The following is a 16,349-nucleotide window of genomic DNA, read 5'->3' as shown; positions in this document are numbered from 1 at the left end:
GTCCATCCACATCGTTACAGATGGCAGAGTTTCATTCTTTTTATGGCTGAGTAATATTCCATTGTATATATATACCACATATTCTTAAGCCAATCGTCTGTTGGCCCTTGGGTTGTTTCCATGTCTTGGGTATTATAAATAGTGCTCCTGTGAACACTGGAGTGCATGTATTTTTTCAAATTAGAGTTTTCATTTTTTCCAGATATATACCCAGGAGTGGGATTGCTGGATCATATGGTAGCTCTACTTTTAGTTTTTTAAGGAACCTCCATACTGTTTTCCATAGTGGCTGCATCAATTTAATTCCCACCAACTGTATACAACTGTTTTCTCCACATCCTCGCCAACATTTGTTATTTGTAGACTTTTTGATGATGGCCATTCTGAGAAGTAAGAGGTGATATCCCATTGTAGTTCTGATTTGCATTTCTCTAATAATTAGCGACGTTAAGCATCTTTTCATGTGCCTGTTAGCCATCTGTATGTCTCCTTTGGAGAAATGTCTATTTAGGTTTTCTGCCCATTTTTTAACCAGGTTTTTTTTTATATTGAGTTGTAAAAGCTGTTTATATATTTTGGTATTAAACCCTTATTGGTTACATTTGCAAGTATTTTCACATCAAGCATATTCTAATTGAATAATGCTGTTATTGAGATTGCCCTCTTCCAAGAAAAAACACAGATCATGTGTGTAATGTATGTTCTTTTTTTTTTTTTTGCGGTACGCGGGCCTCTCACTGTTGTGGCCTCTCCCGTTGCGGAGCACAGGCTCCGGACGTGCAGCCTCAGTGGCCATGGCTCATGGGCCCAGCTGCTCCACGGCATGCAGGGTTCTTCCCGGACCGGGGCACGAACCCGTGTCCCCTGCATCGGCAGGAGGACGCTCAACCACTGTGCCACCAGGGAAGCCCAGTAATGTATGTTCTTAATGCTCCCCATCCCAAATTAAGAAGGCAGGTAAATATAAGCCATTATTACTTTCAACTAAACCTCATTAAAAACTGCCAAAATATAAAGACTAATAAAATTGACTGGAGGGGGCGGTGCAGCCCAGCAGCAATTGCTTACATAATTTAGTGTAAAATTTATTTGTATACAAATCAAATTTAAAAAATGAAATATGCAATCAATGAGAAAATACAGTGGTGGTATTTTATAGCTGACGTTATGGTTCTCATGATAAGCTTCAGAGAGAAAATCCCAGCTCCACACGTACCATCACTTAATTTCCTTGACCTCAGTTTTCTTACCTATAAGATGGAGATGATACCACCCACCCTTTAGCCCTTTGGTTCTTTGAACATTACTTTCATCTCTGACAGAACTTCAACTGACAATGACTGCTAAAACTTCAAAGGTAGGTTTTCCTAAATGTAAATGATTGTATAATTAAAGAGGCACACAGCAAGGCATGAGTTACAGGCACATAATGACCCAGGTTAGGGTTCCAACGTCTCCATTTATTGTCCATGCAGCTCAGCGTAAGCTCCTTCACTTTGGATTCTGTTTCCGCTTCTGGGGATACCACTCATCTTGTAGGGCTATGTGTGGTATTTAAAATAAGGAAGTGTGGAAAAGAATCTAACAGAGAGTTCAGCACATACAGATGCTCAAATGCTGAGTCCATTTTCTTCTATTCTTGGTCCTGACCTCACTGTTAAGTAATTACCTGTTGACACACTAATGTGCAAAAAATATTAGTAAGAATTAGCATGTGTAGATATCTTATAATTGGCATTAATATGCCTTCAACTACCCCTCAAAACAATTCTGTGAGGTGGGGTGACAGATGCTAATGTTATCTTTCAGATAAGCTAATACTTCGGAAGACTTGTTAACTTGTTAGAAAGCAAGCATTGATTAGGCAGCAGGGCCGATGCTGAAACTCAAGTCTGGGTTTAAATCTTTTGTTTTTTATTTTTTCCTGTCAAAGAACAATGGTTTATATAGAAACCTGAGATCAATTCCATTACAAACTGAAGAATCCATCTGCAACGTGAATAACTTCCCCGGAAATTTTGTAATTTTAAATGTTCAGAAAATAAGGTTAAGCATAAAGCTCCCTATTTCATTTGTTTTCTCCTTGAAATGATAACAACTTGATGGTTAAGATAGGCCTGATTTTGAATCATGGTGATCTTGGATTCTGGGCCTAATTCTGTTGCTAACTTTGATGTCCGAAATTAGTAAAGTCAGTTCACTGCTAATTACCTTCTGTTACTTCATCTACACAATGAAAGGAGGGAAAAAGTGAGGAGTTGAACTCAACCTGAAATCCTTTACAGCTCAAAAATACTATTTTTCTTAGTGTTTACTGAGTGTCACTATGTGTCTAAAATGGGAAAGGAATAAAATAATACAGAGGTTCTCAACTGGGGGTGATTTTGCCCTCAATGTCTGGAGACATTTCTGGTTGCCACAACTTAGGGGGTGGGGAGAGAAGGGAGCTACTGGCATCTAGTTGGTAGAGGCCAAGAATGCTGCTAAATATCCTACAACGCATAGGAAAACTCTTCTCCCCCCCAGAACAAAGAATTATCTGGCCCCAAATGTCAACAGTACCAAGTTTGAGCAACCCTGAAATATAGTCACTGACTAAAAGGGCTTATAATCTAGAAAGGTAAGACTGATCTACAAATATATCTGAGATCTAAGAATCAGAATCAGAATGTTATTGGCCAGATGCCCTTGAAAGTTTATACATGAAAGGGGGGTAAAATATGATCTTTACTATAAAATGATGTCACACTTAGGTTGAGGAATAAATGGAATTTCAGTGGTTTCATAGTAGAAATCAGTACATGACTACAGGTAACATCACAACATTTTAACTGGTGAATGAGAAACAATTTTCGTGCTCATTTTTGAAGGAATATGTAGAAAAAAGAAAGGCTAAAATAATATGTGAATTTACACTGGACATTATACAACTTTTTAATGTTATTTGATATATTATTAATTAAAACCATGCATCAAGAAATTTTTGATACACACAGGGCAGGGTAAATCATGAAAGTTCAAATCCCTCCTGTTCAAAACTTCTATACACAGAGATTTGTTGGACTGAGTGTGATGGCATTTATTTCAATCACTGCAATTACACGATTGAGAAATAAGCTACCACCAAACAGTCTAAGAGATTTTCTACACTTAATCACGGAATAATCCTATCCCACCCTAAACTGAGATCCTATAAATAACTATCCATCAAAATAATACTTTACTCCGTGATTCTCTAACTTGAGTGTGCAGCAGAATCACCAGAAGTCCATGTTAAAAATACAGATTCTTATGACTCAATCTGATTTTCATTTGGTAGGGTTGGTGTGGGCCTTTGAAATCTGAATTTATACTGAGCACCCCAGGTAATCCTAATGCAGGCAGCCTGCAGAATAAACCCTGGGAAACACCGATGCTATACCGTCTGAAAAGCAACCTACGGGGATGGAAGAAACATGTACAAAACAACCAATCCTTTAGTGCTCTATAGTTAGATGCAGAATACTGCCAACAGCTAGCCTGAAAAAAGAAATTCAATTTCTTCACCTATTTGATTCCAAGTTCTACTGAAATGCCTGTATTTGAGCTGCCTTGAAATATTTAAGAAAACTTTAAGAATTATATGCCAAAAATCTACTTGTAATCTCTAGATGGTAGTTTTTGAATACTTAACTACATTTTTTAGGAAGATGATATTTCTTTTCTCCATAGCACATAAAACATCTTCTTGATTCTATAACAGAATGAAAAATTCATCCATCGTCCGCCTGCTGATGCAGGGTACACGGGTTCGTGCCCCAGTCCCAGAAGATCCCACATGCCGTGGAGCGGCTGGGCCCGTGAGCCATGGCCGCTAAGCCTGCGCGTCCGGAGCCTCTGCTCCGCAACGGGAGGGGCCACAACAGTGAGAGGCCCGCATACCGCAAAAAAAAAAAAAAAAAAAAAATCATCCATCACTGACATCAAACACTAAACACCAGACAATTTATTTCAATTTATTTATGTTTATTAGTTATCCTTTGACTGACTGAAATAAATGAATGACTGTATAGACGAATGTATGTGTATGTATGTCTAATCAACATATATGCCTAGACACAAAAATTTACTTTCACAACAGTTAAAAGGAATAATTTCTTAAACACTGTAAAAGCTTTATTTCAAGAAATACCAACTCAAGAATATTATCTTTCTCTTTCTAAGATAACTTCCTGCCATAGATCTCATCCCCTCTCAAAGTCGCAGTTCACTTGTGTGACTCAGTAATTCCAGTTCTAACATCTCACCTGCACTCTAGTTCCCCATATTCCCAAACATCAATAAAGCAAAATACCACAAATTCAAAACAGCTGCTAACATGAAAACACACACAAAATTAAATGTATTATTCTTTTCCATTTAACCAGTGGTAATGTAGTTTGATGTGAATTGTGCTAGGAATCTTACACTATTTTCAATTGTTTTTCTTTATACCAGAGCCAATCTAGCACATCCGTGATTTAACCCTTGCAAATGTCTATAAGAATTACTGTTTCCTCTTTATTGCCCTGCCAACCACCCAAGTCTGCCCTCCCAGCACCCTATACCAAGATGCATACAAAAGTCCACTTAGATGATCTGTTTGTCTCTAAATGTTCTTCTTTTCATCTGTTCTTCTTTCAAAAACATTTTTAACAAATCACATGCCTTCTCAAAAATGTGTATTACCTCTCAATTGACAACTGATAAAATCCAAAACACTTTATCCCACCTGAGAGGCTCTTAAAATCTGGTATTATCCCTTAGCACCTTGTAAGTACTAGCCATTGTGCTAGGGGTTTTGAATAAGAAATATTAATACAGCCCTCACAACCTTGAGAATTATCACTCTCTCATTTAGACAGGGAAACTAAAATTGAGAGGTTAAGCACTTCCCCAAAGCCACAAAAGTAAGAGATGATAGACTTGGGCTTAAAACATACGTCTGTCTTGTTCCAAACTTATATCCAGAGTACAATGCTGATTTCCTAAAATGAAATATGCATTTTGCATTTCATACTTCCACTTTCTTCATTAATTAAAGGAAAAGGGAACCTACATTTATTGCATACTACAAGGGACTGTACATGTGCTACCTCACTCTAATCTCAAAACAACCAATAAAAAATTCATTATAATTAAATATTTACCCGTGTAGAAATCAAAGTTTAGAGACGTTAAGAAACTTTCCCCATGCTACAGGGCAAAAGTAGTAGGCAGAGCTGTATTTGATCTACTTTCTGAAGCCATGCTCTTCCCAAATCTGTGTGATACCTCATACTTCTCTAAACTTAATTTTGCCTTTTCCCAAATCCTTTAAGACAGGTGTTGGTAAACTTTATCTGTACAGGGTCTGATAATAACTATTTTAGGCTTCGTGGGGCCTACAGTCTCTGCTGTAACTACTTGAATCTGCCTCTGGGACATGAAAACAGCCATGAATAAGGGTAAACAAAGGAGAGTGACTTGTTCCAGTCGAGCTGTATGTACAAAGCAGGCGGAGGCCAGACTGTCCAGCGATGTGGTTTGCCAGTTTCTGCTCGAAGACATTCTAGTCTCTGGTACAGACTCACTAAACTCTTTTTCAGCTCTATGATTTTGGTTTGATATTCTCTCTAGGGTGAACACTTTCCCAATCCTCACTTGTATTTATCCTAACTCAGCTTGTCCTTCGAGTTCCCGTTACTCCTCTACGATGCCATTCAGGCTACTCAGACAGCAAACTCTCACTCTTAAGCCATGCAGCAATATCAAGAGTTCAACACTGAAATTTCTGTGGCTGTCTCAGGCAACTGATTGTCTCAAGTGGGCTCAAAATAGGAAAATGGCTCATACATCTATATTGGTCAACAGAGATCAACAGAGACTGCATATTACATATTCAATGGTTAATTCATCTAACTCATAAAATATAGTCTGAAATCTCTAAGATAATTTTAATTTTACATGAGCTAAAATATATATATATATATTTCTTCCTCTTACCTTGAATACTGCTTCATGTAATTAAAACACTTTCATTACGAGAACAGTAGAATGATAAACTGAGTAGATGCTTACTGGAATAGGAAGTAGCGTCCATCTTTCCAACTTTAACTGGAGAACCAATGCTTTTCATCTCTAGACCAACTTCATTCCAAATTGGTTCCAGTTTTTTACAATGGCCACACCATGGTGCATAAAACTTGTTTGAAAAAAAAAGAGAGAGAGAAAACCACTAAGATACTGTGCTACTTTGGGTATCAATCTTAATTTTAAAAGAATCTTTTTGACTAAATGATTGGATAATAATCTATTTTAGACAAAAAGTCTAAATATAATTTTTAAAGTGGTTTCAAAATAAAAGAACACACATATACACAAACTAGACAGGTCATCTCCTAGGATATACCTCAACACTGATCCTACTTTAAGTTTAAATGACTACTGATATCTATTTAAAGTAGATGATTTACAGTAAAGCATCTTTGCTCCCAAGTATGTCCATGTTATATATAAAATTAAACCACCAAATACACTTCATATATCATATGCACACCCCTTTAAGTGTTAATGATAAAATTTATTTCTATTACAAAAATGCCAACACAGTAGGTGCCTCTGCTGTTCTAAGCGTAACCACTGGTAAGACGTGGGGAATCATCAGGATGACTGGTTTGGTACAGTCACAAGTCAGGCTGATGAAACTAAAACCCTAGTTCTTTCTTCTTCAGAATCACCAGATGGCTGGGGTGGTAGTTATGTTCCTCCAGTGAAATAGTGTAACAAACTGCTTGTTGTACTTTTATGAAACAAGATTTCTCTCTCTTTTAATATTACACTATGGAAATGTTCAAACATATACAAAAGGAAAACAGAATTAAACAAGGGACCTTCACGCCTCATTGCCTGGCTTCAATAACTGTCAGCTCTGCCATTCTCATTCCATCTCCTTTGCTGCCACTCTACTTTTTCACTGAGGCATGTCAAAATGAATCCCAAACATCATAAGGTTTAAATACATTCAAAGCATCCAAGTGAGGAAAGGAAGATGAAAATCTGATTTTGTTCACTACTAAGATGAAAATATGATTTTGACTGCCAAGTGATATTAATATACTCAATCTCTTGGTTAATATGAAAAAATAAAGAGTGAATTCTGTAATAAAATCATACCATAATCTCCCTCAGACATAATCCACAAGTGGACCTCATTGAATTTCATCATTCCCCTGCCAAGGAATCCTAAGGCTTTGAGGTTCACTTAAATATAAAAACCCAAATGGTACTACCTGAGCAAACAAAGTGGGTAATATACATTAGTACTGTCTATTACATATTGGGGTGAAGAGAATGCAAAATAACACTTAAAATGGTAGGGGCGGTTACTTAGTACAAAAAGTTTACATACTCACATCTACAAGCCAAATGTCATCTTTTCGATTTTCTTTAAATCTAAAAAACAAAAACAAGAAAACAAATCTTTGATTGTAGGTTTCCACTTTACAACTGAATAGTACAAGTAAAGATAATAAATTGATAAATATAGGAGCATAGAACAAATTCTTTCAAAAAATTTTTATTTTTACTGAGAGACCTCTAGATCTTATCCATTAAACATCTTAATAAAAGTAGAGAAATGATAATAAGGAGTAAAGAGTCAAAAAAAAATTAAAGTGGGACTTTGTAGAAACACAGACAGACAAATGCTTTAGCTTGTAGCCCCTCCACTCCACTTATACCTGTGCATTACAGAGCAGGCCTGAGGGGTTAGCCTTAGAAAGGTCTGCTTGCAGGACTGGTCCCCGGGTGGCATCTGGGAAGGGTGGTTCACTGGTCTCCCGCTGTACAATGTGGTTTTGTGATGAACAGCTACTTTCCTTCAGGAAGTCTGGAATTTTGGTAATGGCTAGGCAGAGGGGTGCTTGCATGGCCAATCCCCAATAAAAATTCCTGGGCAGAGTCTCTAATGAGGTTCCTTGGTAGGTAGCATTTCCCACTTGTGGTTGCAACTCCTGATGAAGAAATTAAGCACGTGCTGTGTGACTCTACTGAGAGGACTCTTGGGAACTTGTTCCTGGTTTTCCCTGGAATTCGCCCCACGCGCCCTTTCCCTTTGCTGATTTTGCTTTGTGTTCTCTCACTGTAACAAATCACGGCTCTGACTTCCACGACAGGCTCAGTCCTCTGAGTGTTCCTGGTCAATCAGTGAAGCTGGGGGTGCTTTGGGGAGCCCTGACACAATACTCTACAAAGAATTGTCCTAAAGCACAGTTCTGATCGTGTTACTCTTATTTGACATTTTCTAGGTCCCTTCCCACCACCTACAAAAAAAGTACAAATTGCTACACTACTCCGACTCCAACTTATCTTCCCACTCAAATATAAGCACCCAATCAAATATATATGATTATATATTTGAGTATATAATCATACTCAAATATGAGTATGATTTCCAATCAGACTATGGTACTTACCACAGCTAAATTCACAATGTTTGACTTTCTACATTCTTTCATATTCAAATCCTATCCAGCCAAAAGCACTGCTAACTCTGTAATGCCTTCCTAAATTCCTCAAAGCTAGAAACGATCTCTCCATCATCTTTACCCTCTTTATGATTTTCATCAATTTCCACACGTTGTAGTTACTTACATATTATCCAACCATAGATACACTACGCGAGAAGGAGTGTATTTGTTTCATCTCCTAGTGCCTTGCACAGTGATCTATATTCAATTTGTACTAGATGAGTGACAGAAGTTCTCTGTGGGGATATTTTAATAAGATTCTTAACCCTATAGGTAAGACAAAGAGAACATATCCCCATATCATAGCTGTTAGGTCCAAAGGTGTTCACATCTACACAACTGCAGCACAGTCTGCTGTGTACCATGGACAAGGACAGCCCCCTTAATCAATCCCCCAAATATTTTGGCTTGGCTCCCCTTGTGGTTTATAGTAAAAAATTCTATTTTATATTCATCTCGTGGGGCTACCCAGGAAAGTGTCACAGCCACCTTAAGCAAGTTGTTGAACCAGAGCCCTCTAATTGATGGTCATTATTCTTGAGGTCTTTGTAGACAAAACCCCATGCTCTGCACGCAGCAGCCAATGTTGGAGTCTGCCGTCCCCCCCTCCTTGATGTTTAACAGCCATCCTCCTCTCCCACCAATTTGAGTCTTTGGGAAGGAGTCAAGGGTACAGAAGTCCCTTACAGGGCCCCACATGGAGTGGAAAGTGTCGTAATTGTAGAAGGGCGTACGATTAAAGGAAGGGGCAGACAGCGTGTTCGCACATGCAGGGTTAATGAGAAGTACCGGACTGGGGAACTGCTGCCTTTAGCCCCCAGGCCGCTTGCCTGAGCTGTGTAACCCAGGCCGTGGTAATCTTGTCCCCTCCCATCCGCTGATTAAACCTGTCCTTTAACTGTTCATTAAAATGCTCAACATCCCTATGGATTAGGGGTGATACCGAGAGTCCACTGTATGCCCCATGCCTGAGCTCACCGATGTGTAGCTTGGACTGCAAATCCAGGGCTGTTACCAGATACAGTGCTCTCAGGGAAACTGAATAGGAAACTACTATAGGGCCTGAGAGTGTGGCCCGAGTCAGTGGAATGCGTGGGGATGGCTAGACGAAGTGTCAGCTGCAGTCAGGATCCGGGGGATACTATGGGTGGGATGAGGTGCCTAACGTGTTCTATCTGCTGAGAACGCCCTGGCCCAACATGAAGTAATGTGTTCCTGGGTAGTTATGTTTAGCCTTGACCAGGGTCTGACAAGCGGGACGGCTTTTTCTTGCTGGTTCAGTCTTCCCACAGCAGTGGCAGTCTGTGCATGCCAGCTCAACCTACAACGGTGTCTGAATTTCCCAGGGCCATCCTCTTGTGGGTCCAGGAGGAGGCAATTAGCTGCACATCTGCTTGCTCTGGGGTGGAGAGCAATTCAGTTCCTGTGTTCAGCTGACAAGCACGGGATGCTCATCGGTCGTTTCCCTTTGTCAGCACAGGGCCCTTCCTGGTGAGCAACCACGGAGGGAACAAAACACTTAGTAGGGGCAGAACCGATCGTCATCCCAATGTCCCATCCTCACAGGGGGTCTGCTTTATATGCCACACAACCAATGGCGAAGCCATTTGCCAGAGCCCAGCGAGTGGGTGAACACACGGCAGGGCCTATGTGCGAGGGCTGGAGCAAGGAGCGGGGGGGGAACAGCAGGACAGATCTGTCTTCCACACTGCATGAAGCTGCCCATTGTGCAAAGGTCCTTTGCCACGCTTGGGAAGGACAGGTCTCTTTCAGGTTGGAAGTGGGCTGCACCCAGTTCCGTCCCAGGAGGAGCCATCAGTGAACCAGGCCCACAGGTGGCATGGGAGGTCTCTATGTCTGGGTCCCCCCTGGGCCAGAGGAGGCAGTGGCTCCTTGGGTGTTACTCCTGGGAGGTGGAGGGACACTCGGGAGACCTTTTCACTGAATTGTGAGACTCCAGCTGAGCTCCTGGAGGTGCCGTTCCTAGTTCATGAGATTCCAAAGCTATCGTTCTTCAGCAACATGATTAGAATATCTGCTCGTGTGTCTACTACCACACTCGTCCACCAAGGGCCAACAGGCCAGTAACTGCCTCTCAAAAGCTATGTATCTTTCAGCCAACTTGGGGGGCTTACCAGGTCTGTGCTGGTTCGTGATGTCGTCCTTCTGCCACAGGCTCCCATCAGTGAACTGAGAGGTTGCTGAGATGTGTAACTCAAATGGCAGATGCGGACCAGTGAGACCCAGGAGAAGGGAAGCCTGGTGGCCAGCCTAAGGGCCTCTAGAGTATCCTGTTGGTTGGTGCCCAGCTAAAAGGCAGTGGCCTTTCTAGTACCTGATAGATGGGTGCCAGGTCCCTGCACGAGTTACGTGACAACATCAGTAGCCCAATAAGCCCATCAATCCCTGAGCCTTTTTTATTTTGGGGGTCAGAAAGGGCCAAGGGTTTGGTAATGATCTCCTAGAATGAGATGTTGTACTGCTTCCCAGATCACCCCCCAGGAATCTCAGTTGTTACACTTTGTCGGTAGTAACAGCCCAGCCATGTTGCCACCTGTGAGTCATCATGGTGTCGGGTCCTTGTTGGACAGTGACCATGTCTGGGCAATCTAGGAACTGGTATCAATATAGTGGAAGGTCTGTGCTCCCTCTAGAGGTTTTTCCAGGTCATGGCCTACCTACTGAGAGCAGACAGGCAGGGAATTTAGATAAGCATAGGATATTAAAGGTGTGTTGAATCCATTCCAAATGAAGGAAAGTGACCCTTATCAGCCCAGTGAAGACACATGTTGGCACGTGACATCATTAATGCCACAGACCAAGCTCCCTCTAGTAGCATCTTCCTGATGTCAGGTACCACCATGGTACTGAGCCACCTGTCATCAATGTTGAGTCTCCAGGTACCCAAGGCCTTGTGCACAGGCCAGAAGGGGGTCGGGGGGTGGGGATGGGGGGGCTCCTGAATAGAAAAAGGCTCACAGAGCACTCTGGCTTCCTTCAGCTCAGTTATTTCTTTTACTCACCAGGCGGCCAACACCGTTCTGGGGAGACAATGGCACTGAGAGCTGAAGGACGGGTAGGTTCAGTCTTCCAATGCTGCAGGAAGATGGCCTGAAGTGCAGCAATCCCCACTGGGGCCTGGGGACCAAGGCCAGCAGGAGTGCACACAGCTAACGCATCCATGCCAGGTCGCAGGCTGACGAGTAGGGGCCCAAAAGCACTCAGCCAGGACCAGGCCTGGGCAAGCACGCCGGCACTGGTCATCACAGACCCAAAACCTGAGGCCATCATGCGCACCCGCCTCCTCCTGGTAGCAGGGCTTGTAGGCATCACACTCACCTGTATACCGATATCCAAAAGGCCCAAGACGTGCAGTTCTCCTCCACCTCCCCAATGAACTCTGACCTTGGCAGCCCCTGCCCCCGGGGAGAGAGAGGCCTCAACCGAACACCCTGTCAAGGTCTGGGTAAAGGTTTTGGGACTCTCTGACTTGTCTCCAGGCTTACTAGGCAGGATGGTGGGTGTAATTCTAATAGCCACAGGGCTGTCATCATGCTGACCTTTGAAAAAGCCCATCAGACCCCTCACAGGTTGGTACCTGGCCATGAGGTCCTTGGTAAGGAGCCTATCAGTCTCCTCCTTTGAGACCCCATCACTGAGCAACCTCACTCAGAGCTTCTGGAAAGGCTCTTGCATGGGTCATCCCAGAGAGGGCACCCAGTTCCCACTTACTGTTACTCTGTGCTGGTCAACCTTTGTGCTCTTCATGGTGGCTTTTTCCATGTGCAGAAATTTGTCAGTTAAGGCTTGGATTGTGTCACAGCCTGACTGACCTGACTTCACGAGGAGGCTTAACTGGGTCCAGTAACAAACAGGAACAGAAAGGACAAACCTAGAACTCTGAGTCTGGTTAACAGTCTCATTACTCACTGTTCCTAATCCCTCCCCACAGGCCCAGGAGACCACCAGGAGGCCTCCAGGGCCACTTGAGCCTCTGTGAAGGTGGGTCACATGTGTTCTTCAGTTACTGGAAATTCGCTACAGATGGGCCAAAACCGTTAGTCCACGTAGCACCCGGCCGAGGAAGGTTAGGGTCTTGGGCATCCGCACCTGCCTATCCCTGCTTCTTCCTCCTCCTTAAGCAAAGTCACGCTGCTGGGGCGTTCTTAAGGATCAGGTCTACAGCGACACACCCTTCCAGGCACCGTGAAGTTTAACAAAATCACCTCTGTGTTAACAACGGTTTTCCTGAGAATCAAAGTGCCCATAAGCAATCCACTAGGGTGCCCCAATACCCATTAGCAAGGCTGCTGAGTGCCCCCCGTGGGATCTCTGGGCTTTCCGCTCTTCCAGAGCAGGACTGTGCTCAACTGACCACCCTGCTGCTGTACCAATTCTGTCGTGTACAGGAGGTTAATTAGGACAACAAGCCAAACTGAAAGTCACAATCAAGACTTTATTCACTTACTATGACAGTGCAAGCCAAGAGGCAGAAAACACAGGTGCCAGCTCCTCAGTGTTCCATTTTTCTGAGTGGAACTGGAAGAGGCGAGGCGGCAGGCAAATGCAGCACAGTCGGAGACATTCACCTCACTGCTGAGCAGCCCTGAACCAAAGGCTCCTGCCTCTCTCAGGACCCATGGGCAGAGGGAGGGAGAAGGGAAAGGAGTGGAAGGGTACTGAGTCCAAGTGGAGAAAAGTGCCTCAGCCACACCCCTCAATAAGGAGCTTCCCAGAGGTTTTCCTAAGAAATGCCTTAGGTGAGGCCCCCAACAAGGAGGCCTTCACAAGAGGCAACTGGGCTAAGAATGAAGACACGCACATGAGCACGGCTGCCCTGGGGGCCTGAGTCTATGACTACAACTCCCTCCAGAGACTGCAGTGCATTGGCTGTGCCCCAAGTCTGGTGTGGGGAGGGCAGCTTCCCGCTGGAGGCCTGCCAGGAAAAGCCTTGTAATCGCCTATGGTCAGGTCTGAAAGATCAATCACGCACAGGATTTTGGTCTGAAGCAGCACTCCTCACCTACCATAAGCAAGGCCTTGTGATTAACGCTGTGTTACTGTGTGGTTACCAAATTCCAGCCCCCACTCAGTAGTGACTAAGGCCAAAAGACTTAACAAATGTACAGGTAAAATGGTAAGATAAAAGAGTTTGCCAATTTTTTATTCTTATAACTGTTCATAAAACTCTTGAGCACAGTCCCATTTCATACATATATAGCACTTCGGGCAACTCCTGGAACAAAACTGGTGCTACATCAGCATCGGTCATTACTGTCTCTGTTATTAAAAGATTACATTCACACTTCATAGTACATTCGAAACTAATATAATATTGTAAATCAACTATACTTAAAAAAAAATCTACCTCCATACAGAATTAGCGGATTATGTAGTGTAGATTAAGTGCTCAATAAAACAAGTGTTATTTAAAAAAATATTAGATTCATACAAATATTCAGATAACATAACAGTTGGAAGAAGTGAAGATACTATTTTAAAAAATATATACTCACGATTCATCTAAATCTTCTACATATCCTTTAGAGAAAGCCATATCAAGTAAAAAAACTGAAAAAAAAAGAAAGACAAAATGTATACAGTATAATAAATGCTGATTTATCTTTTGGCTTATATGCTTATGCACCTATAAAATGTTTCTGGTTTTTTACAGCCTACCAAAAAACTCATCATTCATCCATCCCAGGGCACAAATGATGCAAAAGCATACATACTGTAGTTCACCTGTTCAATAAATATTTACGACCGTATGGTGACAGCAAGTTCTATGTAGGCTAGTAAATCTGAGACACCGAATTTCTCTTTAAATATATGTTTATTTGCATCCTATTTTTCCTTTTTACCATTCCATTTTTTTGGAGTAGAGATGAAAAATTGTTCTTCTATATTTCTTTTTCTCTAGTAACAATTATCTTCTCAGTATAAAGTTCAAACGCCATTCAAAATACCGTTCCCCCCGCCCCCAAATTGATAGAAACAAAATTGAGCTACGCTCCTAATACTAATTACAGAACAGTGCCTGGCACGTAGAGGGAACTAAACGTCTGCTCTGTAAGTGGACACACTGAGGTGAGAACCAGGGTACCCGATGCCGGCCGGAGAATGAGAAAGGCCAACACGCCCGCAGGTCACTTTTCACATCGCACAGCCCCCAGAGGCCCGACCAGGACCCGTCCTTGAACCTCCCTCTCTTGGCCCCCGCGTGGGTAAAGATTCTTCAGATGTGACAAGACTCAGAACCTAAAGGCAAAGCAGGTTTGACCACCAGCTGGTAAGGCAGCATCCTTGACACCCATCGACGGAAATCAGCGCTCCTGAAACTTCCTGCCGCACCGAGAACGGAAGCAAACGGAAGGCGCGGATGCCCAGCGAAGCTGCGCCGGGGAAGGACCCTAAGGCGTCCGCTCAGTCTCGGGACCCAGGACCCGGAGGGCATCTCGGTGGCCCCGCAGTCCTCTCCCCACACCGGGCCAAGACCCTACCAGGCCCCCGCAGCCGATCCATCCCATCGGGGGAGGGTCCCCGCGCCCGTCCGCATCGCCCCGCGCGGCCTTTACCTGTGGCACAGAGCCTCAGGGCGGCCCCGCGTCTCCGAGCTGCCATGCTCGCCGCAGGGGAGCTGCAAAAGCCGACTCTGCGGAGCGGAGAGAAAGAGACACCGGCGGCCGCCGCCTGCGCTCCCGGAAAGGGAAGCCGGCCGGCCTGGGCGCGGAAGGGAAGCTCGGCGGGGGCGGGGCAGGCCGGCCTCCGCTACCCTCCCAGGACCCCTCCGACCTCCGCCTCTGAGCATGCGCGGAACTACGGCGCCTGCGCAGAACTGGGACGCCTGCGCGGTCGCATCCTCAAAGCCTCTGATCCGGGGACCGCTTCGGGGATCGTGGGAATCTAGTGTAGAGGCGCTTTCCTGTGGGGCGGAGTGTTGCGTGGGTGTGCGTGGGGTCGGGGGCGTTTCCGGGAAGTTAAACGCCTGCTAGACTTTGAGCGGAAGCTGAGGGGGACTGGCAACGCTTAAGGTTGAATCCTGCCGTCTCTTTCACCTGCTGCTCTTGAGCAGTTAGCAGTCATATTCGTGAAAAGAGGTGGGTGTTAGCAGTGGGTAGAAAGATGGAAGGCTCTGGGTGCGGCGTGACCTTACATATGTCTCCAGAATGAATTTGGAATTTTCTTTGGCCCTGTTTGCAAAATGCGAGGTCTGTCTCATTTTGCTCCATGAATGCGTTTTTGCAAAGAGTCCCCTTTAAAAAAGTGTTTCTCTTGAAGCCTGAAAACATGAAGCTGATCATGGGATATTTTTTTTTTGATGATTTGTTTCAGTTTCCTGATTTTTGAAATAAGTAAAATACTTACCATAAAATATTTATATTGTTATCTGTTTTTCTGCGTAACAAAAGTAATTTATAAAAGCGGTCTAGTTTTATACGGTAGTGACTGCTGCAGGAACTACATCTGACAACATGAAACTTTTATAGGAGGAGAAATACCAGAGGATTTAGATTAAGTCAGTTATTGAACGTGTGTTATGAGAACAGAAATGGATTATGATGTCAGCCCATTCACCGTAGGTTCAAAATTCCATCAGGCAGAGAGCTCATAATGACTAGAAGATTAAGTTATAATCTGATTGAGAGCAAACCCTAGATTTCATCCCTTTTATGCATACAGCATAGTAGCCAGTGCAGGCATTCAGCAGATTCAAATACGTATATTTTTTAATTGAGCATCTAGTTTATTCTAAAAGTTTAACATATGTAAATATTTACTCCTCACGAAAGGTCTCAAAGAAATAGTGTAAATGAGGAC

At 43.4% G+C, this 16,349-nt stretch overlaps 1 protein-coding gene across 5 annotated transcripts in view; it reads right to left on the bottom strand.

Annotated features, from left to right (window-relative positions):
* Positions 1-15,315, bottom strand: part of TMX3 (thioredoxin related transmembrane protein 3) — a 46,047-nt gene extending 30,732 nt beyond the window's left edge. For all 5 annotated transcript variants that reach the window (XR_009534705.1, XR_009534706.1, XM_060121004.1 and 2 more), the window contains exons 1-4: positions 15,107-15,315; positions 14,045-14,099; positions 7,413-7,452; positions 6,079-6,202 (exon numbers count right to left, since the gene is read on the bottom strand). Coding sequence is in view for 3 of the 5 variants with exons in the window: in XM_060121004.1 (XP_059976987.1) it covers positions 6,079-6,202; positions 7,413-7,452; positions 14,045-14,099; positions 15,107-15,152 (265 nt within the window). In the remaining 2 variants the exon portion in view is untranslated. The remainder of the gene's footprint in view (positions 1-6,078; positions 6,203-7,412; positions 7,453-14,044; positions 14,100-15,106) is intronic.
* Positions 15,316-16,349: the final 1,034 nt, after the last annotated feature.

The sequence above is a fragment of the Lagenorhynchus albirostris genome, chromosome 14, assembly GCF_949774975.1.
Source record: "Lagenorhynchus albirostris chromosome 14, mLagAlb1.1, whole genome shotgun sequence".
NCBI classification, from domain to species: domain Eukaryota; kingdom Metazoa; phylum Chordata; class Mammalia; order Artiodactyla; family Delphinidae; genus Lagenorhynchus; species Lagenorhynchus albirostris.
The sequence above is the reverse complement of the archived record's forward strand: the minus strand, read 5'-3'. Positions and strand labels throughout refer to the sequence as shown.